The following is a 25,348-nucleotide window of genomic DNA, read 5'->3' on the forward strand; positions in this document are numbered from 1 at the left end:
TCAACCAAACCACAATCATAAATAATGAGTTACAATATTTACATAAAAATATTTTTTTATTGATATAGATTAAGAACGAATAATTATTTTGTTTTTTGGATTATTATTGTATGAACCGATTGGTACAATTAAGGTGAATAGTGATTAAACTTGTTTCTAAGGATGAAAAAACCATAAAATAATTTATTATTTTTGAATGACTGTACACATGTATTATATGATTTGGAGTGTGTAGTTTTTGATATTGGATAACCCCTAACTTGATATTATTGATGTTTTTTATACTTTTGTTGGATAATATATTTTTGTTCAATGGCCAACATATTCTGGTTATATGTTAAATAGAGTATTAAACAAGTTGGCTTCAGATTTAGCTGGTACCCCCCATCATTTTTAAATCGTGTTTTATGTTATTAACTTAAACTTACATTGGTTCCATTTTTGCTACAAAATTTATAAGTTGGGAAATAGGCATCACACTTTTTTTTTTCCTATTTGCAATTTTAGAGTATTAAGCACTGTTTTGAAACCCGGCCCGGCCGGTCGGACCGGTCTGACCGGGACCCGGTCTCATAACCGGGTCGGGTGAGGTATTTGACCCGTTTTCAAAAACCCGGCCGGGTTTGGCGGATGGCGGTCGGCCCAGACCCGGTGACCCGGCGGGTCGACCGGTAAAACCCATTTTTATTAAATCTAAAATGAAATGTGCATGGTGGGATTCGAACTTGGATCATTTCCTAGGTAGAAGCTTTATCAATCGAGCTTAATTGATGTCTTTATTAATAAAATATATATCATATATATTCAAAAAACAATGTATGAAACATAAATAAACATTAAAGTTTGTTATTATTATTATTTTTTGTTATTATTAATTTTTATATGTATATGAATTATATATATAAATATATATATATATATATATATATATATAAATTATTTATGACATCATCCGGGTCAAACACCGGTCCGCCCTCCCGGGTCGGTCCGACCTTTGACCCGGTAAGGCGTCCGGGTCGACGCCTGGGCCGAGTTTGAAAACATTGGTATTAAGGCATCCGTTGTGGGGTGTTAGCCAACCCCTTTTTGCGCGCCTTAAACGCCCCCACCCCATGAGTTGGGTGCTTTCCTTCAGTTTTGACTTCAAGCGTTTTTTCCACTGTTTTGAAACCCGACACGGCCCGGCCGGTCGGACCGGGACCCGGTCTCAGAACCGGGCCGGGTGAGGCATTTGACCCGTTTTCGAAAAACCCGGCCGGGTTTGGCGGGTGGCGGTTGGCCCGGATCCGGTGACCCGGCGGGTCGACCGGTAAAACCCATTTTTTATTAAATCTAAAATGAAATGTGTATGGTGGGATTCGAACTTGGGTCATTTCCTAGATAGAAGCTTTAATAATTACCCATGAGCCAACCAACCAAGCTTCATTGATGTCTTTATTGATCAAATATATATCATATATATTCAAAAAACAATGTATGAAACATAAATAAACATTAAAGTTTGTTATTATTATTATTTTTGTTGTTATTAATTTTTATATGTATATGAATTATATATATAAATATATATAATATTTAAATTATTTATGACGTCATCCGGGTCAAACACCGGTCCGCCCTCCTGGGTCGGTCCTACCTTTGACCCGGTAAGACGTCAGGGTCGACGCCCGGACCGGGTCTGAAAACATTGGTTTTTTCCAACAACGCACTTGGGTGGAGAGTTTGGTCAAAGAGCCCATCACATATTGATCTTTTCTTTTCTAATTTTTATCTGGTTAATTGATTTAAACATTAATTAATCATAACATGTCTACATGACGCAACGTTTTTCACTTCCACAACCGATGCCCTTAATATACAAAAATAGTTTGATAGATAAACTAGTCGTGTTCGTGTCAACCGGCAAATATGTGTGCCATGTAGACCTAGGTGCTATATATTTAATCAATAGACCTTTTGGGCTTAATACAGGTGGTAAAGAAACTTTGACCACTATACTATAAAGGTTGTCCCTCATTTCCCAACCATAGCTGGTCCTATTTTCCTACTAAAGAAGAAAGTGTCGAAAAATGTAGGCCTTTTTTATTAACAAATGATTGGAATATAATACAAGTACAATAACAAAATAAACTATTTTTCAAAGGTTATTTTATTTAACTGTAAGGCTAAGGGGTGTGGGGGGCTCTAATGGGGGCTCCAGTGGGGGCTCCAGCCAATAATATTATGACGTGTGGCAGAGAGAGAAACTGGATAAGGGGGGTGTTGGAGCCCCTGGCCCTGGTGTGGAGGGGCTCCAGCGGATTTTTTTATAAATGTATTAAAAAAACGTATTATTAAAAAAACTCATAAATTATTTAAAAAAACACACATTAAAAAAACGTATTATCTTCGGAGTCGAAGCCGGTCCCGGCCCGTCCGTTGCAAGTTGTTTTTTCCGGTGGACGCGTCTTCTTGCTCCCGTAGCATCACCGTGTGATTCTTGTGTCTCTGGAACAACAAAGTTAGGAGACGGTTGTATGTTGGATGGTTGAAAGCCGGATGTTTCTTGCGGCCCCGAATAAAACATCGGTTGGTCTGGTGACGACCATAAATCGTCGTCAATATAATCTGAATCTAGGTTTGGGTACCAATTTCCAGACATTTTTGGGTATTATATAGGAGTTTGGGATATTATATAGGAGTTTGTAAGGTGAAATTGTGTTTTGATATGGTTGAAATGGGAGTAATTTGGGGTATTATATAGAGGTTTTTAAGGTTTTTTTTTTATTAATTCCGAGCTCAACGGCTCTTTTGGGCATCCACACCAGCTTTTTCTCTCTCTTCTCCCGCGACCACACTCACGCCTGCCTGGGGGCTAGCGCTCGCGCCCCGTTCGCGCCCCGGTTCGCGCCCCGGTGGTGTGGGGTTAGCGCCTGGGGGCGCGAGCGGAGGGGCTCTCGCGCCCAGGTTAGCGCCCCACAAGCTCCCACAACACAATAGCAAAACTGAAAATGAAGAAACGTGGATCGACTCACTGGTAGACGATCAACTTTCCTCGGGTATGAGTATTCTATATCACCGATGGTTCTCCGGATTATGAATTCTTCCACCTACAAAACGAGCAGCACCGTGAACTTACCCCTCAGAAAGGGACAGAGGGGTCCTCTTTGGGGTAACCCTTCGGTGTGAGAATAAGAGATCGTAGGAGAAGATAATAATCTGAGAGTGAGTAAGGATTTAGAATGTATTTTCTTGCTTGCCTCCCCTTGTGGAGGTGGTGTGGTATTTATAGTGTTAGGGTTTCCAATGATTGGGCGCAGATCCCATTAGGGCCTTTTTGGCCTCCTCCTATTGCTTCGCGCCACGTGTCCTTAGGACACCTGGTGCTTTTTCATTGATTATTCTCTGACCAAGGTATTTCACCTGACCCATGTGCAATCACGTGGTAGCACATGGATTTTGCTGAGTTGTCCACCTTTCATTGGCAGCTGTCAACATCAGCATATTCTTTATTCCTTAAAGAATACCTTCTGGAAGGTTGTCTGATGAGGACAATCAGGGTTGTCCTTATCCTGATTTGGATAAGGACGAGGTTGATTATGTGCATGTGTGATATGCGCCTATCCTGAGAATGCGCGAGGTCTTCTCTTTATTCTCACGCGCAGATGTTTCATGCGTGAGCATATGTGATATGCGCCACGCGCAGATATGATATGCGTGAGCATATATGGTGCGTGAGCATTTGATGCGTGAGCATATGTGATATGCGTGAGCATATGTGATGCGTGAGCATATGTGATATGCGTCATGCGCATAGGTTTTGGCTTTGTGCCTTCATGACATCTTGATTTCAAGCCTCTTGTCTATATCTTGTGGGTTGACCCGCCCCGCTCGATGTTAAGGCGGGTGCATACCTCTTCAGAAAACATCAGCCTTTTGATCATATAGTTGATGATTTATAACCTGCAAACAGAAAGAACGTATACAAACAACAAAATAAAATCTAAAAAACGACGGTTCATAGAATGGGGAACTAAAGAATTTACAAACCTCGGGAGCCATCCATCTGTATGTTCCAGTCTCAGCAGTCATAACACCCTCTTGACCCAGAAACCGAGCCACCCCGAAATCAGCTACCTTTACAACCTAAGATATTTATGAAAACAAAATAATAATAATAATAATAATAATAATAATAATAATAATACTTAACAAGGTGAAAGAAGCTAAGTGCATCCTTTAAAATATTTCTAAGAAATGAATAATGTAACACTTACATTTTGGCTGTCCATGAGCAAATTTGCAGTTTTTAGATCCCGATATTATGTTGCTTTTGTGCAAGTAATCCATTCCTTTGCAGACATCTATAGCAAACTTAACTAACTCAGGAAGCATCAATGTGTCATGGTTTTTATGAAGATACTCATAAAGACTCCCTCCAGTCATGTATTCTGCACCACAAGTTTTTATATATCTTCAAAGAACATCAATACTGACTGCATCAAGCATTAGCAAGGAATTTGCAACTATCCAGGCAATAAAAGTATAAAACAATCCAAAAAGTAAATAAATTTAATGGAAGCAAAAGAGAGTTGAAGAAGTTTTTACCTGTTATTATGCACAAAGGAGGTTGTTTTGTGCATGCACCAATAAATCGAACAATATTATTGTGTTTAACCTCCTTGCAAAGACACACATGTAGGGGCGTTAATAAGCCTAGTTGTTTGTGAGGTGCCCAAAATTGGCTTAGCTAAAAGCTCAAATCCCAAGCTCATGCCTAAATTGGAGCTCGTTTAATCAGCGCGAGCTTCGTACACCAGGCTTGACTAGGCTCGCGAGCCTAAACGAGCCTGATATTTATACATATATATAATTACATAACAAATATTATCAAAAATACAATTGTGAAAATAAAAACAAAATAATTTATATTTTGTTATATACATATAAATTAAACTTTTTTTGGAATGGCACACAAAACTATATATGCATACACATACACGCGCGCGTAGGGTTTGGATCTATCCAGAACTTCAAGAATTTCTAACAACCAATCATTTTATTTATATATTTATTATATATAAAGGTGGTTTTAACATTTATAATTGAATTTACCTTCACAACATATATGTAATCACAAGTTTACATATGTGTAATAACCAATTTACGTATGTGTTATAACCAATTTAGATATATGATATCATAAAATTACATATAATAAATAGCAAAACTACCCTCAAATAATACTAAATGCATATAAAATAAATATACAAAATGATTTGTTGTTGAAGAGTTTTTAAAGTTCTTAAATTTTTTGAAAGTTCTGAAATAATCATGCTCCCGTACATACACACACACATTATTTTGTAAATAAAATAATTGAATATATAATAAAAAATTAATGAGGCAAGTTGAATCCTAAAAAATTATTAACTAAGCTCTGAAATTTAGACATAAGAGCTTGAAACGAGCCGAGCTTGAGCAGGCTGGGGCTCAACTCGGCTCGTTTACACTAATGCCTCATATGAAAAAGAATCAGCTTATGACAACTGCTATCTCTATGGTGGAATTGTTAAAACCACGTGGTATATATGTAAAAATATATTATATACTTGAGTTGTGAAGGTAAATTCAATTACAGCCACTAAAGTCATAACATGTAACCTCAGTTATAGTAAGGACACTACCTGAGCATGGCTACTTCATGAGAAAATTCATCCTCCAATGTTTGATTTAAATGTTCAGATCTAAGAATCTTGATAGCAACATCCTGACCCAAGTACTCTCCACGAAATCTATCCAATAGCATATTAATAGTAAGTTAGATCAAGATACTAACAAAAACTGTAACTAGAAAATATTATCGATTACAAATCTCCACAAGATCCCGATGCAACTCTTTCCCCAATCTTTAGTAATCTTCTATCTATCTCTGCATCTACATGATCAGCTTCTTTCTCAACAGCTGATTTGAAATGTGAAGAACCAGACCATGAACCCTACAAGAACATAACAATTTCTACCCTTTTCACCCTCAAAAGTAATAATGCTATTGAGAACTTGGGAGTTTATTTACATCATACTATCATAGAACTAACAAGCATATTCTAAACTCCAAGACATGTAGCAAAGGCGATTCAAGTTTCCATGCGCTCATGTAGGTTCATTCCTTTTGGTATATCCAAATGTTAAAGAATCCATTCATTATGATCTTCCAGATGATAGATTTTAGAAACTATATTAGATTTTTTATATGCACATTTATATCCTGAGTAGGGAGTTGGCCTAGCTAACCGGCTGATTGGTGCATGTACCTTTGTCTTTCGGCCATCAACGCCACCACATGATGCCTGATTAACCTTCCGCCACTTTTAACGTTATTTTCACAAAAATAGTAAAATAACGTTAAAATTAGTGCAATTTCACTTTTGCCCACCCAAGGGCCCACACATAAATACATTATATGCGCACACCACAACCAGGGCGTAAAAAAAACCCTTAAGTGAAGATGACATAATAAAAGAACAACACTATTAGTGAACAGTAAGAGGAATGCATACACTAAAACTTTCATACACAGTACCTTCTAGAAGATTCTCCTTCAAGATTCTCTATATCCTTATCAATACAACCTTCTCTGACCTCCAGATTTAGGTCCTCAAGTTTAAAACAAGGCTCAAAACCCACCTCTGTTAATTCTTGTTGATCACCATCATCACCTCTAGTCCAAAAGTTCTACAAAGCACAAATTTAGGGCCAAGCTTAGAAATGGTAGAAGATAAAACAAACAGTATTCATGCTAAAACACAACTAACAAGAAAATTACAGACAGAATACTCTACACTTTTACTTTTCTTTTTGGTAAGACAAATGAGGAATATAACATTCATAGTGCATTGTGAAACTTTAATTTAAAAAGTTAGAATCATTACCTCCAAAAGGCGAACATGAAAAACTAATCGATTCTCAGGATCTCTTGCAAGCACAAGTAGCTTCTGATGAAGAAGCACATCTTCAGCTCTATCCAAGTTCACATCCAATGCATAACTGATGCATTAAGAGTGTTAACTAATTTGAGTAATTTAATACATATAGCCCCAACATGCATCATAATTCATAAATCTCAAATAAGCACAAATCATGAAGTAAAAGCATACTTAACATGAACATATCATTGATTATCTATCCAATTTTGGGGAAAACACAATTTCACTTATGCAATAATAGGCTACTGTTGAAAGTTTGAAACCCCACCACCAAAAGTAGTGAACAGCATTCCTTAACCATTAATTTGCACATCAAATTTGATCTTCTATCATCTGGAATCTAGATTAACACTATTTCCTAAATTCATATGAATTTATCAACATATTACCACACCTTTCACATCACTAATCTATCCACCCCCCCCCTACCTAAACAGATTCAAAATTCAATTCAAAAACAGTGAAAGTGAATACAAACACACATTCATTACTACCGAATTTGATTCCAATCATGCAAACATAAAACCTTTCACAGCACATTATCCTTCTAAGTCAGCTTCAACCTAAACCGTGCTACGAAAACACATGCGCTATCAACCAATCAATACAAAATCCGTAACTAGCCGGAAACCGACTGCAGTGAGCTTCCAACTGCTCGCAAAACTCGGAACAATTAACAGCATTACTTTGCAACATACTATCACACTATTTCCTAAATTAATATGAATTGATCAACATACTACCACACCTTTCACATCATTAACTTGCAATGGAATACAAACACATTCTCCATTAACATAATATCATAACATAAACAAATTATCACTGAATTTGATTCCAATAGTCGAAAACCAAAATAAATTCTCCTATACAAAATCAACTTCAACCTAAATCAATCGTAATCCGTAAACACGTGCGGAGTGTAATAAATTATAAATAGTTTAAAACATTAACAAATTGATAGAAAATCCGTAACAAACTTATATACCTAGCCGGAAACCGACTGAAGTGAGCTTCCAGCTGCTGACGAAACTCAGGACAGTTAGCAGCATCTTCGTTGCAATCTCCGGTAAGCGATTAAATACATCATCCACCACTTCATTACCGGTAAAGCTTCCGAAACTCCGCGGCGGCGATGAACTCTCACCGACTCCTTCAACCAAATCCATAATCTAATCGTGTTATCTATGTACGTATATATAATATCTTCAAATGCACAACCGCTTAATTAATAACTACATATATATATCAATATAATAATATTATTTGACGGTAAAACGTTACGGTTACATCGGCGTGAGTGAGAGTATTGACGGTTATGGGTTTGGTACTATGGGTTGTTTATTTACCGTAAATATAATAGGCACGGCCTCTTTTACAACTACATATCTTATCGACATTTCACTATTTCACCGAGATTTTTTATTACTTGTCACATGTGATTTTTTTTTAACGACCAATAAAAATATTTAAGAATTAGCGAGCCGCTAGGAATAATACAAGCACCAATCATCAAAACACCAACAAACAAGAAACCATACAAAACAAACCATCACAAAACAAGTTAAACTTCAAACCGACGTCAATCTTTCCATGTAAGGCTTCTCTATTCTTAATCCAAATGTAGCCTAGCACCTTTAATTTCTCCACTAGCCCTGAGAGTTGCACTGTCTTCCCACAATGCACAACATTGTTCCTTTTTTTCCACAAACATCAAGTCGTTATAAGTAGGGCTGGTATATCGTGTGTATCCGTACACGATAAGACACGAACACGAAATGTGTATACCTGTACACGACACGAAAACTTATCGTGTATCTGTACCCACCCAAACACGAACTTGTTACTACCTGGTATACACGATAGTACACGATAACTGTGCCCCGCGACGAGATTATGGCCGACGACGGTGGGATGGATGATGAGAGGCGGCGGTTGTGGTATGTAAGAATGGCCAGCGTAAGAATGGCCGGAGAGAGATATGGCCGGTGACTGGAAGAAGGCTGATGACGGGAGGATGGCTGGCGACAGTGGATAAATGTTGAGAGATTGAGAGGCGACGACTGTGGTTTGTAACTTGTAAGAATGAATTGGATGAATTTAGGGTTAGGGATATAATATAACTATATATATATATATATATATTAAAAATAACCAAGTATTAACAGGTATCTAACAAATATTATACCTGTTTAGACACGAAAATTAACAGGTAATTTCGTGTCTACCTGTTTAGTACATGAAACATGTTAAGGCCTTATCTGTTAAATGTTAAAGCCGTGTAGGTACGTGTCGTGTATTCGTGTCTCGTGTATAAATTCCCAGCCCTAGTTATAAGACAAATAGCATGAAACATCTTTGCCTTCTCCTTAGGCAGCCTCAAGAACTTGCGAACATTCAATAAGTTTCAAAAGCTGAATATAGAGAATAAGATCTAGAATTTTACATCAAATAGATAAAACACTTCATAAGGATTGTGCCAAGTCACACAAGATGAAAATACAATCAACCAACTCCTCCACTAGACCACAAGACGGACATAAGTTCGAGATCACCGGGATATTCCTCTTTTCTTATGCGACGAACGTTGGTACCGAGCAAGAGCCGCCCGCCAAGCCACCTGTGAATTTTATAAATATATATCATTCTTTACAATTTCTATTATGTAGTGTAATTATATTTTTATCGATCATTGTTGCACTATTGCACTGTCGGGCAAATATATATACGTAACCATCTTTTATGAAACTGATAGGAATTTGATTGATTTTAGTACACTCACTAGTAACCGAAATGGAAATTCTAAAAATATAGTTGTAGCACGCCTAGAAAGTTTACGATTCATTTATTTTTTTATTGAATCTTAGTTTAATAATAGAAGGGAAAAGCCATTTCATAATTAATTATTAAAACAGTTAAGATAAATTTAAGTAATATGCGACGATTAACTAAAAAGAATATATAAAATTAAAACAAGAAAAAATAATTAACTTTTAAATTTAAAATTAAAACATAAAAAAGGACAAATTAAAGACTGTGTGGGGGGGACCGGCACGCCTCAAATTAAACTCGTAACCTCAATCTTGCAACACCTACACACCGACCAATCCAATTACATCATATTAAAAAAACGTATGGAATTACTCGTGCTTAGTCCTAAACAATCAACTAGTAGTGTACAATGACCTTACGTATCTAGATACAATAATGGATAATCAAACCATGTGGTCTGATCAATGACTTGCCATGTTTGGTTAAAAGCCATAGCTAACAACTAGATCTCCATGGTAAGTACACGTGATCCAAATCTGGATCTCTACGTTCTATAGACTACAAATATACTATATGACACATTTTTCATAACCTTCAAATTTTGGATGTATGTGTTACATAAGCGATTAATACAATGACCAGATAGGCAACTGTCATCAACACCATGATACGAAGATGCATAGTTGGCAATGACGAAAGTAAGCAGTGTGGTCGGCAGTATGGAACTCAACAGATTAACGACCATATAATCGTCCACAATCCTAGCTACAACGAATGATGATAGAGAGAAGAGTCCTTAGCATATAACATTAATTTGTATCACTTGTCACCAGAGCAAACTACCATACATACAATTCCATTTACCAAATACTTGTCAAGATACCTTTGACCCAACGATATTGGTGAATTCTTCCCAAACAAGTGGTGAAGGTTGAAACACTATTTATGTATTTAGGTGGTGTGGATTAAGAAGTGTGTATTGCTCGTTCTAAAAAAAAGGAAGAGAGCACTAAATAATCATTCATTGTGATATACTTCCATGCTCTATATTCTCATGAAAAATAAATTAGTTTTCAATATATTCTTTTGATGCTGTAAAATGTAATTCAATGAAGACATTCAAACCATTTATATAGTATGTTTTGTACCCATGTTAACAATTGCAAGTTGGGCAGGTTTTGATTGACGTGCACGCACAATAACTTGACTCATTGACTGATCCAGAAATCAATCGTAGGAATCTCCCGACAACACTGGGAAAACTTGTTACAAAATTTACAATAATTTTATTTATTCAAATATGCAATAGTTTTTTGCATATTATTTAATATATATTTATTTTAAGAAGACTTATATGCATACAACATTTAAAATATCAGAAAAACAAAATATAAAATAAACTAATTCATGTGGCTCAACGTTGTCCATTTTTCCATAAAACAATGTTTATTATATCACTTTCTTCGATAAAGGTAAAGTGGCATTACATTTTAAAAAAAAAATCTATTTAATTATTTTATTACTTTTGAATTCACAAAAGAAAAGTTTTTGTCGGGTAATCCATTCCAAACCGATCTATATCTATATGTCGTTATGTAGATTGGGTTTTTATTTCAGTAAACTAACCTTAGTTGTGAAAGAATCTTTGGAGCATATAACGTTAGCTATATTTTAAATATAAACCACAAAATAATTTGTTTTTTTATGAAGAATTTTGTGCCAATTGTAATTGTTAATTGTTGTAAGCACATACATCATTGTCTAATTATATTTCCTCTAATCATTGATAATTCACAACTGCTCGTGTAACACGTTAATTAACAAACACTTTGACCAACTGGTTTGAGTACCTTAATTTCATGAGGTAACATTGTAGATCAGTAGATGAGTCTCTTGATGTATGATTAGTGGTTTCACCATCTTTTCGTTCTTGGTTATGAGGGTTATAGAAGAAAACTCACATGAACCTGAAATAATCACAACAATAACCAAGTAATACCTCTTCTTTTGTAGACTTATTATACAAACGGCTCAGATAAGTGCAATGGGTTAGGCCTAAATAACTCATGATATTGTTTAATCTTTATGCAAACAGTGCACTTATCCTTTTAAGAATACTCCATTTATTTCATATTTATCAATTTTGTTAATTAATTTGAGGTTATCATATGCAATATGCTAAATTTCTGTGCCACAAAGACGTTTTTCTATGGATGCATTGGAAAAGAGAAACATGTCACTCCGACTGTGAGGTGGACATATCTTTCATATATATCCAAAGCATATATATTCCATCTTCTCTCAACTTTGAGCAAGACATCATTACTTAAAAAAGATTAGTTCGGGTTAAAGAAAACAAGTTGATAAAATGAGTTTCAAACTTAAATATTAAGTTTGAATTAAAAATCGAGTTTGCAATAATGCAATGCCTTGTGATGACGGGGGTAGCCCAAGGAAATAATAAAATGGCTGGAACACATTAACGCTAAAAAGGTTAAAAGGTTAAAGGCTTCGTTTCCCGCCCAAATTTATGTAAACAAGTACGTGAACAGTACTCACGTGCTACAGTACGATGTCAACTCACTGATCAAATCACTGTTCCCTCTGAGCAAAGGACATGCTCAAATAAAGTATTATTATTTTAATCATGGACCAATGGTCCAAAGCTTCTCGCCCACAAAGGTCAACCCTCTAAGCGAACTGGAGGTCAATTAGTTTGTACACTGGACAAAAGGCTCAGTCTCTCCTTCTATATAATGAGAACTTAGCCATAAACAAGAACACACCAAGATCTGGAGTTAAGACATACTCCCTGATATTCTCTTCTTCCTTGAGAAATATGCTCTTAGCTTATTTCTTACTTAAACAACTCCATAGCTTCACCAAGAACATCATCCTAAAACCGATTCCAAACATCACGGTTCTTGATCTTCGGTGAACTATAACAATCAACAACAAACTAATGAACCTCCTTCTACGTTTTGCAAACGTAGAAGGACACCACGACCTGCGTTAGGTTAACTTGAACCCTTGAAGCTTGTTAGCCTAACCAGTCCATTCACTATCATTGGTCTTATCTTTGTTGTAGCAACAAGTTGGCGCCCACCGTGGGGCTACGTCGCTTACTTTATTTTAAAGACCAGTAGTGTAGCTCCATCACCATGACAGAAGGTGAATCACTCGAAGAAGTTAACCAAGTGTCAAGAACACCGACACTAAGCGCCGGTCAAGAAACTCCGGCGATAACCTCGATTTTCTCCACTCCGGGAGGAACCTCGACGGAACCCTTGTTCCTCGAGTTTTCACCTTTTTGAACTCCGACTCATTCACGATCTGGGGTTCCTTCTCCTCATGCAGGAGTCACGAACACCCCGGAACGTGTCGACTTGACGATGGAAGGTGTATCACGGCATTTTTTGCAACTAAGACATCTTCTTAACCGACACGTGAGCCAAGAAAGAGAAAAGGGGATAAGACTAAGGCTGGAGTATGACGACGAAGAACCCTCACTGTCACTTGGACGTCCGCCTTCTCCTTTAACCAGCTCACGACCTGTTGCTTCTTGTTTAGAAGCTGGTCCAATTGTAACCTGTCAACCCTTTAACCCGTCTCTGTACACCTGTGGGAGATCAAGCCCAACGGCTTTCCCTTTGTTCACTTCACAACCCATTGGACACGAGACCACTCTCGACCAAATATGGCAGTCACCAGTTTTAAGTGCTCCTCCCACAGCCACTACATGGGAGTAGGCCATGTCGGTCTTGCCCTTGGCTCGAAGTGTTGCAATGAGCGCCCCTATGGGAACAAGCCAAGCAGCAGCAACCCCTGAAAGCCTTCAAGGCTTCAACCTCATGCCTCAAATGATGGCTCAAATGATGACACACTTTCCTTGGACCCAGCTCATCAATCAAGCACTGGGTACTCACCAAGGAACAACGAGTCATAATACAAGAGTAGATGAAGACCTTGCGAAACCTTACAAGCCCGACAACTTTTCTTGTTTCTCCCAACAAATTTCCGATTATGACTCCCAAGCAAAGATCAAGATGCCACCCCATATAAAAACAAATGATGGGACCGAGGATCCCGAAGACCACCTCCAGGTCTTCACTGGGGCAGCCAGAATCGAAAAATGGTCCCACGCTGAATGTTGCTTGATGTTCAAGCAAACATTAGTCGGATCAGCCAGGATATGGTTCAATGACCTTCCTGCTCAAAGCGTTCGAAGCTTCGATGATCTGAGCAAGGGATTCTTGGCCCACTTCTCACAACAAAGGAGATATGTCAAGGATGCCACGGTCATTTTCCAGATAAAACAAAAAGATGATGAAAGCCTTCGAGACTTTATCGAAAGGTACAAAAAATAAGGGTTACAATATGTGGGGGCTGACGAAAAAATGAGGGTGGCAGGCTTCATGAACGCCATCACCTCCAAGTACCTCACGAGTGACTTTAACAAGTGCCTACCTAAAACCCTTGAAGAAGCTCTTAAACGAGCTGAAGCTCATATCCGAGGCGAAGAGGCCGTTGATTTCAAAGAACAAAGAAAAAGAGCTCCTAGTTGGCGAGGCAACAGCCCCAACCGAAAGAAAGGGAACTACAACCCCTATGACAAATACTCGAGAAGCTCAGATCAACGAAGGCCTGAAGGTCGGAACCCTTCAAGCAGGAAAAGACTGTGAACTTCACAGCCTTAACCAAAACACCTTAGGAGGTCCTTGCCATCGAAGAGGTGAAACACAACTTCCGACCTCCTCGACCCTTGCCCAAGAGCAAGAAAAACGAAAGCTCCACCCAGTTCTGTGAGTTTCATTAAGAAAAAGGTCACCACACGAACGATTGCTTTCAACTCAAGAGAAGAATTGAGGAAGCTGTCAAGTCTGGAGAATTGGCTCATTTGGTAAAAGGGGTCAAAGACAAGATGGCTGAAAGAAAAAGCAAAGAAGTGAATATAGACGATGGTGTCTCCCATAAACGACAACGCTTGGAAGCTTGGGAGCTTCAATGTGTCTGCTTCCGACCACCTCAAGGTAACTTACTCTCAAACCCCTTGGTGGTAGAAGCAGACGTGGGAACACTCAAAACAAGCAAAGCCTACATCGACACAGGGGCGGCCATAGAGATCATGTATGAAAGGTTCTTCAATCAACTAAGCAAAGAAGAGCGTTCAAGGCTTCAACCCTCCGGGTCTTCTATAAAAGGTATCGCCGATGTACCCTTGAAGCCTTTAGGCCAACTAACCATTGATGCCTGTTTTAGCGAAGGCAAGATGAAGAAAACCAAACCACTCACTTTTGTGGTTATCAACATACCTTCCAACTATGATGTGATCATAGGAAGGCCAGGACAGTGTGCGTTCAACATGGTTGTCTCAGTTGGTCAAGGTGCTGTGAAGTTCCCAACTGACAGGGGAATTGCAACCCTTCAACCTACCCAAGAGGTTTACACGGTTGAAGGGGAAAGTTCAAAAAGTGAAAGCGAAGAACAAAGCTTGATCATAAACCCAAAGTATCCTGAACAAAAGGTACGGGTAAACACGAGCCTTTCTAAAGAAACACTCTCACACCTTGAGAAGCTGTTGATATGCTACAATGATGTCTTTGCTTGGTACCCGGAAGACATGACCGGCATCCCTCGAAGCATTGCAGAACATGAGCTAAAAATACCACCTGATGTCAAGCCTGTTGTCCAAAAGAAACAGAGCTTGGCTCCAGAATGAAGCTTGGCAGCATGCCAAGAGGTTGAAAAGCTTGTCCTAGCTGGGATCCTACAAGCTGGCCGACATAGAAGGCAAAAAGCTTCCAAGACAATGGAACGGCAAAACCCTTAAAAGTTTCCATGCCTAGTCAAAGTCTTAATATGTATTTCAAGAGATGTATAATTCTCCTTTTTGTGAACATCAACCTCTTGAATGAATGATAAAGTTTTTGTGATAACTTGTCTTTACTATCCTATAATCAGGTTGAGAACCTAGCAAGAAACTCCATGGCAAGGGCCATGTAAGGGGATGAGCTCCCAGGCCACATCGCTCAATAGGTTCAAGGGTTAAATGGACCTATATAAGGGGTGAGTTCCTATATCAATCCAACTCCATGAGACTTAGAAAATTTTGTCAACTAAAAACTTGTCTCATAGATGGGTCTGAACAGCCTACATCAATTCGTTCCTTAAGCTTTGAAAAAGTTTACGAAACAAAAACATACACTAAGTAGTGATACAAAGGATAGTCAACATGTGCTTTTTACCTAATGAAGCCTTGAAGCTAAAGTGACTGCAGCACTAAAACTTCTTAAGGAAAGTTAGCTAAAATCACATCAAACTAACAAGACAAGCAACCAAAACACAGATACATAAACATCACAGTCCATAAACAAAGGCCATTGCAAGGCCATAACTAATAGCATCCATAATAAGCCAATTAAGGCTAAACAAGGAAATCACAGGGATTCCTATGAAAATGTTCTATGGGCAATAAAAACAACCAAAACTGAACAAAGCCTCGAAGCTTACAAGCCTTGAAGCCTTTAAGCAATAAACAAAATGTGTGCAAAAGTCAGAAGCCATTGAGCTTACCTTTCAAACACCTCTGACTTGGGGGGCTGATGACGGGGGTAGCCCAAGGAAATAATAAAATGGCTGGAACACATTAACGCTAAAAATGTTAAAAGGTTAAAGGCTTCGTTTCCCGCCCAAATTTATGTAAACAAGTACGTGAACAGTACCCACGTGCTACAGTACGATGTAAACTCACTGATCAAATCACTGTTCCCTCTGAGTAAGGGACATGCTCAGATAAAGTATTATTATTTTAATCATGGACCAACGGTCCAAAGCTTCTCGCCCACAAAGGTCAACCCTCTAAGCAAACTGGAGGTCAATTAGTTTGTACACTGGACAAAAGGCTCAGTCTCTCCTTCTATATAATGAGAACTTAGCCATAAACAAGAACACACCAAGATCTGGAGTTAAGACATACTCCCTGATATTCTCTTATTCCTTGAGAAATATGCTCTTAGCTTATTTCTTACTTAAACAACTCCATAGCTTCACCAAGAACATCATCCTAAAACTGATTCCAAACATCACGGTTCTTGATATTCGGTGAACTATAACAATCAACAACAAACTAATGAACCTCCTTCTACGTTTTGCAAACGTAGAGGGCACCACGACCTGCGTTAGGTTAACTTGAACCCTTGAAGCTTGTTAGCCTAACCAGTCCATTCACTATCATTGGTCTTATCTTTGTTGTACCAACACCTTGTAAAAAGAATATTAAAGTTCTTGCCACAAAGCTATGGTATGCTCAAGGATTAGTTTCTGAGCTCTTTAACATAACTTACTTCATAACAACCTTCCTCGCCATTAGATTTTGGATTAGTTACACGCTTAAACAATTTGTCTTGTTTTGCTATCTGATGACGTGGTACCCTTACCCATCTACAAGCTTAATAATAGAAAAACAGCTTACAAGCATGAAAGCTTATGAACTAAAGAGGAGAAAGCACAAGCTTCCAGATGGGAAAACTTAACACTAAGTCTCCTAAGTTGACTAAGTCATCACTGTTCAAAAGCTGACACCTGTCATAAAGTAAAAGTAGTTACAAGACAAAATAAAGTTGAGTGCAGGTTACACGGAAATGACACCTGCCCAGTCTACTCTAGCTGAAAAGAGAGCTGATATTTTCTACTTAAGAAACTTCAGCTTCCCCGGAGAAGCTTCTAAACTGCTTATAAATTGAACATTTCACCAAAGGTATTTTCTCATTCTTATTTATCATATTCTCTCTAAACTCTCTCTATATAATCCTACTATATCTCGTAACATATCACTGATTTTCACGCCGGAGGTTGATTGTAAGAGACCCCCTCCTACGGTGAGACTAACGGTTGTGTTTTCTTTGATTCTTAGCAGGTTAGGAAGCTTCGATAGGATCATACTCTTAAACCGCCATTTTTTTGTGTGTGTTATATCCGTTGTGGCAACACTATCCTAAAGGAAACATAGGCCCTTTTGCTTAAAGCCCTTAGAGAAGTTCCACTTTACGGTTCACAGTTACATGCTTCAACACTTCTATGATTGCTTAGAATTGTGCAGAGTGTGAGCACATATCAAAATTGTATAATTTATTTGGACTATTTTTTTTTTGCCCTTTGTGGGTTGATCCTTGTAATCCAAGCCACTTTTATTTTTGTCTTCTTCACAACTTGGTTTGATGTTTCCACTCCTTTGGTACTGTAGTTTTTGGTCATAAACTTATTGGTTCATGTTCGGATTTAAGATTAGGCTTTTCATTTTGTTAGTTTTTAACTTTTGAAAAATTCATTTTCAACTCTTGGTTGGTAAACCTTAGGAGCCTGAACCGCTGACTCAACACCAATTAAGCTCATCTATCTTAGGCAAGGGTATGTAATCAACTAAAGGATTAGTAACATTGTATCCGGTGTAAGCTTTGTTTGGATTTGGATTTGATCGTTTTAACATCTTCTCAAGACTTTCGAGGACTTGGACCACTTCTCAACAAGTTCTTGCCAACTTTTCCACGGTTTTAAGTAACCAATTTGGTTAATAGCGAAGGAGGCCATTCGAATATTCGAAAAATAAAAACACTTTAAATAAATCAGAAATACAACCGTAAATCACAGAACTATTACAATTGGAATAACAAAAAAAATACAAGGAGATGAAGAACATAAAGAACGAGTATGAAGAGCACATCAATATCCCAAATATAAGGAGTTACAGGGAAGTTATACTGATTCACTGATTCTGAAGATATAAAGATTTGTTATCTTGAATGCTCTAATTTGTTTATACTCTATATTCTTTAAAAGTTTCAACAAGGGTTCTCTCTTTCATGAAATAATAATAGCAATTTTTGATAACTAGACATGCCGCATAAGCATCTAACTAACGGATTTAACATTCCGTCAGTTTCGGACCGTTGAAAACAAATACCCCTTTAGTTGGGACCGCCACCAACCAAGTGTTAAGTTGGAATTGTTATTTGCCAATAGAACATAGTTGAGATTATTTAAAATAAAGGAAACGATGTTTATTACTTTGTATTTATTATTTGGTGTTTCAAAATTTCCCATATTAGATATGATTCAAATTCAGACATTGGAGGCGTTCAAGGTAAAAATATGACCCCGTGACTTTTGTACCCACACGAATACAATCAAGCTTAGTTTGCTGCCAAAAGAACATAATATTTGCTGCTGCCTAAAGATTCCTTGATTTCTGTTTTTAGGGAAACTGGTTGGTAGCAAGTACAGACCACTCACCACTGCCTGAAATCTAAGACAGTAACTCGCTCACAGTTAGCTTGGTAAAAAAACTCATACAAACATTCGAGACTCGCTAAGCTAGTTGACTTTTTTATAAGTTCATCCTGAGCTACTCAAGGCAAGTTTAAGCTAAAGGCGTTCGCTTGAATATGTTTTCATAATTGTAATCATAAAATTACATATAATAACGGACAAAACTACCTTCAAATAATACTGACATCTGAAAAATCTACAAAAATTGGTTCGTTCTTAAAGGACTTAGTTTTTTAAATTATTTAGGAGTTCTGAAATGAACACTACATGTACCATCTCCTATACATAAAAACTGCACATGTACACGACAGTCACCTCAAGCAAACGGCATCTCAGGTACGGCTGCTGCCTCACAGTCAGAAGCAATATCTCCTTGAGTGTGCCTGGTGCCTAAGCACGCCTCATTCGAATTTTTTTAAACCAATGCGGTGTAGTAAACTATCCCTACATGATGTGGCTTCTAAGTAACTAATCTCAGTTTAATTTTTCAAGTCATAACAATCAATTAAAAACACACATCCAAGAAGAAGAATACTAATTATTACCTATCAACAAAACATGTAAAATTATCTTAAGTGTTCCTTCCTATAACACCCTTATCATACAATATCAATCGAAAATAATCACTCTTAATAAACGGCATGTTTGATCAATTTATGCACCAAAAAGACATAACATTTCATAAAAACCAAATAACAAATAACCAAATTACCAAATCAAACATGAACAATTATAACATAAATCAAAAACAAAAACAAGACCTTCATCAAGGCGACGCATCCAACCGAGCATCAAACAAGAACCCGCGATACAACCCGTCCCCATTCCCAGGAACCCCATCAATCCACCTCCACTCTTCCTTCCCATTCTCACCCGACTCCCACAACGCCAACCGCCCAATCCTCTTCCCCGAAAAACACACGCGATTCCCGCCTCCAAACACCTTAAACTTACTCGACTCCTGAAAAATCCTAAACATCTCCAACGGCATTCTCCCCGCTTCACCCCACTCCAAAGTCCCCAAATCCAACTTCAATATCAAAATCGTCGAACACGACGCATTAAGCGAAAACGACGATTTCAACCCGCCAATCATCAAAACCACATCCCCAAACCCCTTCAACAACCGCGGCCGTTTAAGAATATCAAACACATCCCCCCACTCATGTTTCTCCAAAGTATTCCACGGTTGCGACGTCTGGAGGCTCTTTAGCGAACAAATAAAAAGCTTCCATTGACTCCGCCACGGCGATCCCACATCGCACAACGCGATTATCGACTTATTGATCAGAATCGGACTTCTCGGCTTTGAAGGCAAATTCGACGAGAACTTGAGCCACGCGTTGTTTGAATTCGAGTAATACAACGCCGCGAGCTCATTTAACACAATAACTCGGCTGTTAACCGAATCGGTTAACACCGAGCCGTGTCTGGACCACGCAGAGCCGAGTTGAGGTAGGGTTTTGTGTTCTAAAGTCAACGGGTTTGTAACAACTAACGATTTGTTTGAATCGGACGCCGGAGAGTCGGCCCAGAGGTAAAGTAACCCGCCGGCGGCGGCGATGGGGTGGGCAGAAGGATAAGGTAAGAAAGATAAAGATAACTGAAGCCATTTGTTGGCGGCTGGATCGAATAAGTGGAGGAGAGGCGAGGGCGAGAGGTGGTGGTGGTGGTGGTGGCGGTGGGGTGGGCGGAGAGCTAGGAGTGGGAAGGGTGAGGTGGCGGCGAGGAGTTGGGTGAAGGCCGGTGATGATAAGGCGGCGTTGAGGGTTTTGGAGACTGATTTGCATATTATGACTTGACGGAGTGAGAGTCGTGAGAAGATCTGGTGGATGATGTCTTGTGGAAGGTGTGAGAATATGTTTTCCATTGGAATGAATTAGAGGGTTTGAATCGGATTGAAGTGGGGGTGAGATGAGATTTATTATATTGTTAGATCATCATTGTAATTGTGTGAGGATTAGAGATGGAGACGGAGGCGGAGACGGTGGTGGTGGAGTTGAATATTATTATTATTATTGTTATTGTTTTTTTAGAGTTTACTTCTTCGATTGATACGCTACACATAAAGAAGTGTGTAGACTGGGTAAGAGTTTGGAGTCTAGAGTTTAGACATGGGCCGCTTCCCCCTTTCCAATTAAAGGTACTTGTTATAAAATGTTATTATTTATTATTATTTTTTTAATTGGTGTGTGTTATTAATTATTATGTATATTGTATAGGGGGGGGGGGGGGCTAAATTATTCTAAAAAGGTTAATAAAAATGATAAGTGTGAGAAACCATAAATAATTGACATGTGTCAAGTGGGGACTAAAGGAAAAAGAGTATAAAGGTAACTGTATACATTTTCTCTTTCCACATGCAATACACATGTTAATACCCCCATCATTTTAAAACATTTATAACGTTTTCGTATGATATTTTTTTTAAAAAAAATTCATCATAATAACAAGCGTTTTTTTATCTTTAATATGAGTATGATTTTTGTTATATAAAATTTAAAACAAAAATCACGTCATTGTGTCTTTTCGCACACCATTGTGTCTTTTCGCTTATCATTGTGTCTTTTCGCTTATCATTGTGTCTTTTTTCGTCATTGTGTCTTTTCGCACACCATTGTGTCTTTTCGCTTATTATTGTGTCTTTTTTCGTCATTGTGTCTTCTTGCACACCATTGTGTCTTTTTGCTTATAATTCACCATTATAAGAAGAATACTAATAACTCACCATTGATCTTAGATTTGATGTAAGCGAAAAGACACAATGACGAAAAAAGACACAATGATAAGCGAAAAGACACAATGACGAAATAAGACACAATGATAAACGAAAAGACACAATGGTGTGCAAAAAGACACAATGACGTGATTTTTGTTTTAAATTTTATATAACAAAAATCATACTCATATTAAAGATAAAAAAACGCTTGTTATTATGATGATTTTTTTTTTAAAATATCATACGAAAACGTTATAAACGTTTTAAAATGATGTGGGTATTAACATGTGCCTTGCACGTGAAGAGAGAAAATGTGTACAATTACTTCTATACCCTTTTTCTTTTGTTCATCCACTTGACACATGCCAATTATTTATGACTTCTCACTCTTCTCATTTTTATTACCCTTTGTGGAATAACTTCACCCTTAAATATGTAATGAATTTACCAATTGAAATTGCGAAGACATGTTACAAGTCACAAGAACAACATGTAGTCACGTCCTTTCTTTACACGTGGTGTTTTGTATCTTCTACGAGTCCTACTAGGGACACCCAAACACCCTTCTATATGCCCTGTATAGCCCTATACATGAGTTACGTATCTCTCTGCCCCCCTTTACAACTAATTGAAGCAATATTTGTCATCGTTTCACCCATTGTTTCATTCATTCTACTCTCTGATGGTGAAGGCATGAGTTACATATCTCTCTGCTGCGAATTCGTGTATCTCTTTTCTGCGGCCTCTGAGGTATGTTTATTGGGCTATTGCTGTTGATGTAGGTTTTAATTTGTGTGTGTCGATTACATGCACCGTCTTTAATTTCCTCAATTTCTGGGTGTGACACAACCGTTGGCTCAAATGGCTGCAACAAGGGTTTCAAGCATTTAGTGGCGCAAAGCATGACAAGACATAATTAATATTATTTATATGCGGCGATTGAACTTCATCATCAAACTTAATATCAACTGACACCAAGCATGATAAGATAAAAATTATTTATAGGGCTCGGTTCAAATACATAATCTTTTAAAGCTTAGAAGGCGTAGGAATGATATCAAATTAACTCCCACTGAACTCAAACTAACGACATTGGAAATGTCTAGTCGAACTCTATGATATTAGATTTTAGGTATTTGCTTTTCGATTTTAGAATTTTGGTTCAGATCGTTGTGTATTTTTATTTATCATTGTGTTTTTTTTTTCGATTGTGCTTTTTTAACCTTGTCGGGTATTGTGTTACTGAACATTGTGTTATATTTTGTTTTGCATTGTGCAATATTTTGAGATTCATTGTGTGTTTGTACCCTTCATAGATTTAGTAGACTATTTAGAATAACTTAACACATTATGTATATGGATTGTAATTGATCTACCCTTTTTCATTCTTGTGGTTACCAACTCTTAGATCCAATAGACCTTATTCACTATTAAAGGCGATTTTTCATACATGTTGATGTTGAATAGTGCCTATAACATACCATATGATAGGAATTATTTACAAACATATCCAATAGCATCTTCCTACTATTATTGTAATTATGGGGTGTGGTGACTCGTTCCTAGGGCTGCACAAAGCATAAAACCCGACCCGACTCGGTGAGAGACCGACCCGACCCGACCCGATGACCGAGCTCATGTAAATTCAAAGACCGAACCTAAACCCTATGTTGATGGTCGGGTATCGATCCTAACTGAATCGGTCTACTGGTTTTCTGGTGTAGACCCGAGACCGACCTTCCCACAGTCCCAACGTTTCTTCATCCATTTGATTAAGGTAAGATTGTACTTCTTTGTTCTGTTTTCTCATGTTCGATTAGCATTGTTTTTGCGATTTTGAAGAATTTGATAAATTTTGTTCATGATTCTTCCCATTTAATTGATTAGTCAAATGGGTTTTCAATTTGTGTGCTTAATCAATCAGCGTATGCTTTATTACTTGCTTGTATTGAGAATGCCCTCCAACTGTCTCCAACTGTATGATAAAATGTCTCAAAGAAAATAGGTTGGAAACTGTTTTTTTCCTAAATTCGGGTTTCGGGCCAAAGTCGGGTTTTGTCGGGTATCTACCCGAACTTGACCCGAGACCGATTAACATTAATTTTCAGGACCGAAATGAACCCGAAAAAAATAGGGTCGGTCCAGGTTCAGGTTTTTTAGGGGCGGGTTTATCGGGTTTTTTGGTTCGGACCTAAATATGCACACCCCTACTCGTTCCTCAGGCTCAAGAATGTCATGCTGTGATATTAATTAGTAGGTATGGTGTCTCCTCCCATATTGTAATAACTAGAAAATCCAAAACCTTAGTAACAAAGATACATGAATATTATAATATACAAGGTTTTATTAAATCCTAACTTTACATACTAATAATTTTCAAATGTGACAGATAAGTTTCTAACCTAAAATCCCAAAAACAAATTATTATGGGCATATATATAAATATAACTTTAACTAATTGAATTCATTTAACTTAATTTCGTATCATAATTTTAAATTCAAGTATAGAGATGCATAAGTTAATTAAATGTGGGGAAATAATTGATATAAAGTAAAAAAAAGATTATACACTTATTAATTACTATATAAAAGTAAAAAGAAAATAATATAGAATAGATAGGAAAGAAAAACAGGTAAGTAAAGAAATGGGATTTATATTAGACTTAGGGTATGTTTGGCAAAACTAGCTGGTAGCTGTAGCTGGAAGTTGCTAGCTGGTAGCTGGTGGCTAGAAGCTGTAGCTGGTAGCTGTTAGCTGTAGCTTTTTCGAAATATTTAGGTGTTTGGTAGAGTAGCTGGAGCTTTTAATAAAACTAGCTCGGTGCTCGCGCGGTGCATCGTTCTAATCCGAAACCTATTCTGACTTGACCCCATTCGACTCAAAACGGTACCAACATGAACCAGACTAAATTAGCCCTTTTTGCATCGACTCATTCCGACCCTAATTTGGTTTTACACATGACCCGGACTTGCCTGACTCGACTTGTTGTTGAACCTAACCAATAATCACATAGTATGCTAATTTTTTAAAGTTAAAGAATTATAACAATATGATACTCAAATTAAAGAGAATAAAATGCTCATTTTTATGATGCATTTTTTAAAAATAAATATTAACGTGTGAAAAAGTTATGGCCTTTTAAAAAGTCATGTGGGGTAGTTGGTTGTGAATATGAGTTAAATATGTAATTATTATATGAATTAACAAAATGTGATGAAAGTTCAAGTACCAAAATTGTAAAATTTGAAATATTAAAAGCTTGTAGCTTTTTGTAAACGTTACTAGTTGGAGCTTTTTGTTTCAAGCTTTCAAGCTACTCTAACCAAACAAGACTTTTCAATAAATTTGAGTTTTTTCTTAAAAGCTTGTAGCTTAAAGCTCTTAAAAGCTCCTAAAAGCTCTTTGCTAAACATACCCTTAGTAATGAGTCCTTAGTCAGTTGGTCCACTAGTAGAGCCCCACAACTATTTTATGAACCGGTTATTTTCTTTTATAACCTAATAAAGGCTAAAAGTGTACAAATTGGTTTTGGGTCAAAACTATTTATGACTAAACGGGTTCTATTTG

General features: G+C 37.5%; 2 protein-coding genes across 2 annotated transcripts; both read right to left on the reverse strand.

The window, feature by feature from the left end:
• Window positions 1-3,897: 3,897 nt before the first annotated feature.
• Window positions 3,898-8,134, reverse strand: LOC143563019 (serine/threonine-protein kinase STY46-like). Its single transcript, XM_077050666.1, has 9 exons — window positions 7,954-8,134; window positions 7,590-7,677; window positions 6,912-7,026; window positions 6,556-6,714; window positions 5,851-5,978; window positions 5,667-5,774; window positions 4,257-4,453; window positions 4,030-4,112; window positions 3,898-3,942 (listed from the first exon to the last, which is right to left on the reverse strand). The coding sequence occupies exons 1-9, from the start codon at window positions 8,132-8,134 to the stop codon at window positions 3,898-3,900; spliced, it is 1,104 nt and encodes a 367-aa protein (XP_076906781.1).
• An 11,540-nt stretch (window positions 8,135-19,674) lies between these two features.
• Window positions 19,675-20,939, reverse strand: LOC143563017 (SKP1-interacting partner 15-like). The gene has a single exon (XM_077050664.1). The coding sequence runs from the start codon at window positions 20,929-20,931 to the stop codon at window positions 19,828-19,830; it is 1,104 nt and encodes a 367-aa protein (XP_076906779.1). The 5' UTR covers window positions 20,932-20,939; the 3' UTR covers window positions 19,675-19,827.
• Between the last annotated feature and the right edge of the window lie 4,409 nt (window positions 20,940-25,348).

This window comes from Bidens hawaiensis, unplaced genomic scaffold, assembly GCF_021521415.1.
Source record: "Bidens hawaiensis isolate Kalapana, Puna unplaced genomic scaffold, B.hawaiensis_p1.1 tig00021193_1, whole genome shotgun sequence".
Lineage (NCBI taxonomy): Eukaryota > Viridiplantae > Streptophyta > Magnoliopsida > Asterales > Asteraceae > Bidens > Bidens hawaiensis.

Bases quoted from the DNA above. Each gene is read 5' to 3' on its own strand.
- LOC143563019 (XM_077050666.1), bottom strand. From the start codon at position 8,134: ATGGATTTGGTTGAAGGAGTCGGTGAGAGTTCATCGCCGCCGCGGAGT. The intron at 6,715-6,911 runs GTAATGATTCTA...TGTGCTTTGTAG, and splicing joins TTCATGTTCGCCTTTTGGAG to AACTTTTGGACTAGAGGTGA. The intron at 4,113-4,256 runs GTAAGTGTTACA...TTGTAAAGGTAG, and splicing joins TGCTCATGGACAGCCAAAAT to CTGATTTCGGGGTGGCTCGG.
- LOC143563017 (XM_077050664.1), bottom strand. From the start codon at position 20,931: ATGGAAAACATATTCTCACACCTTCCACAAGACATCATCCACCAGATC.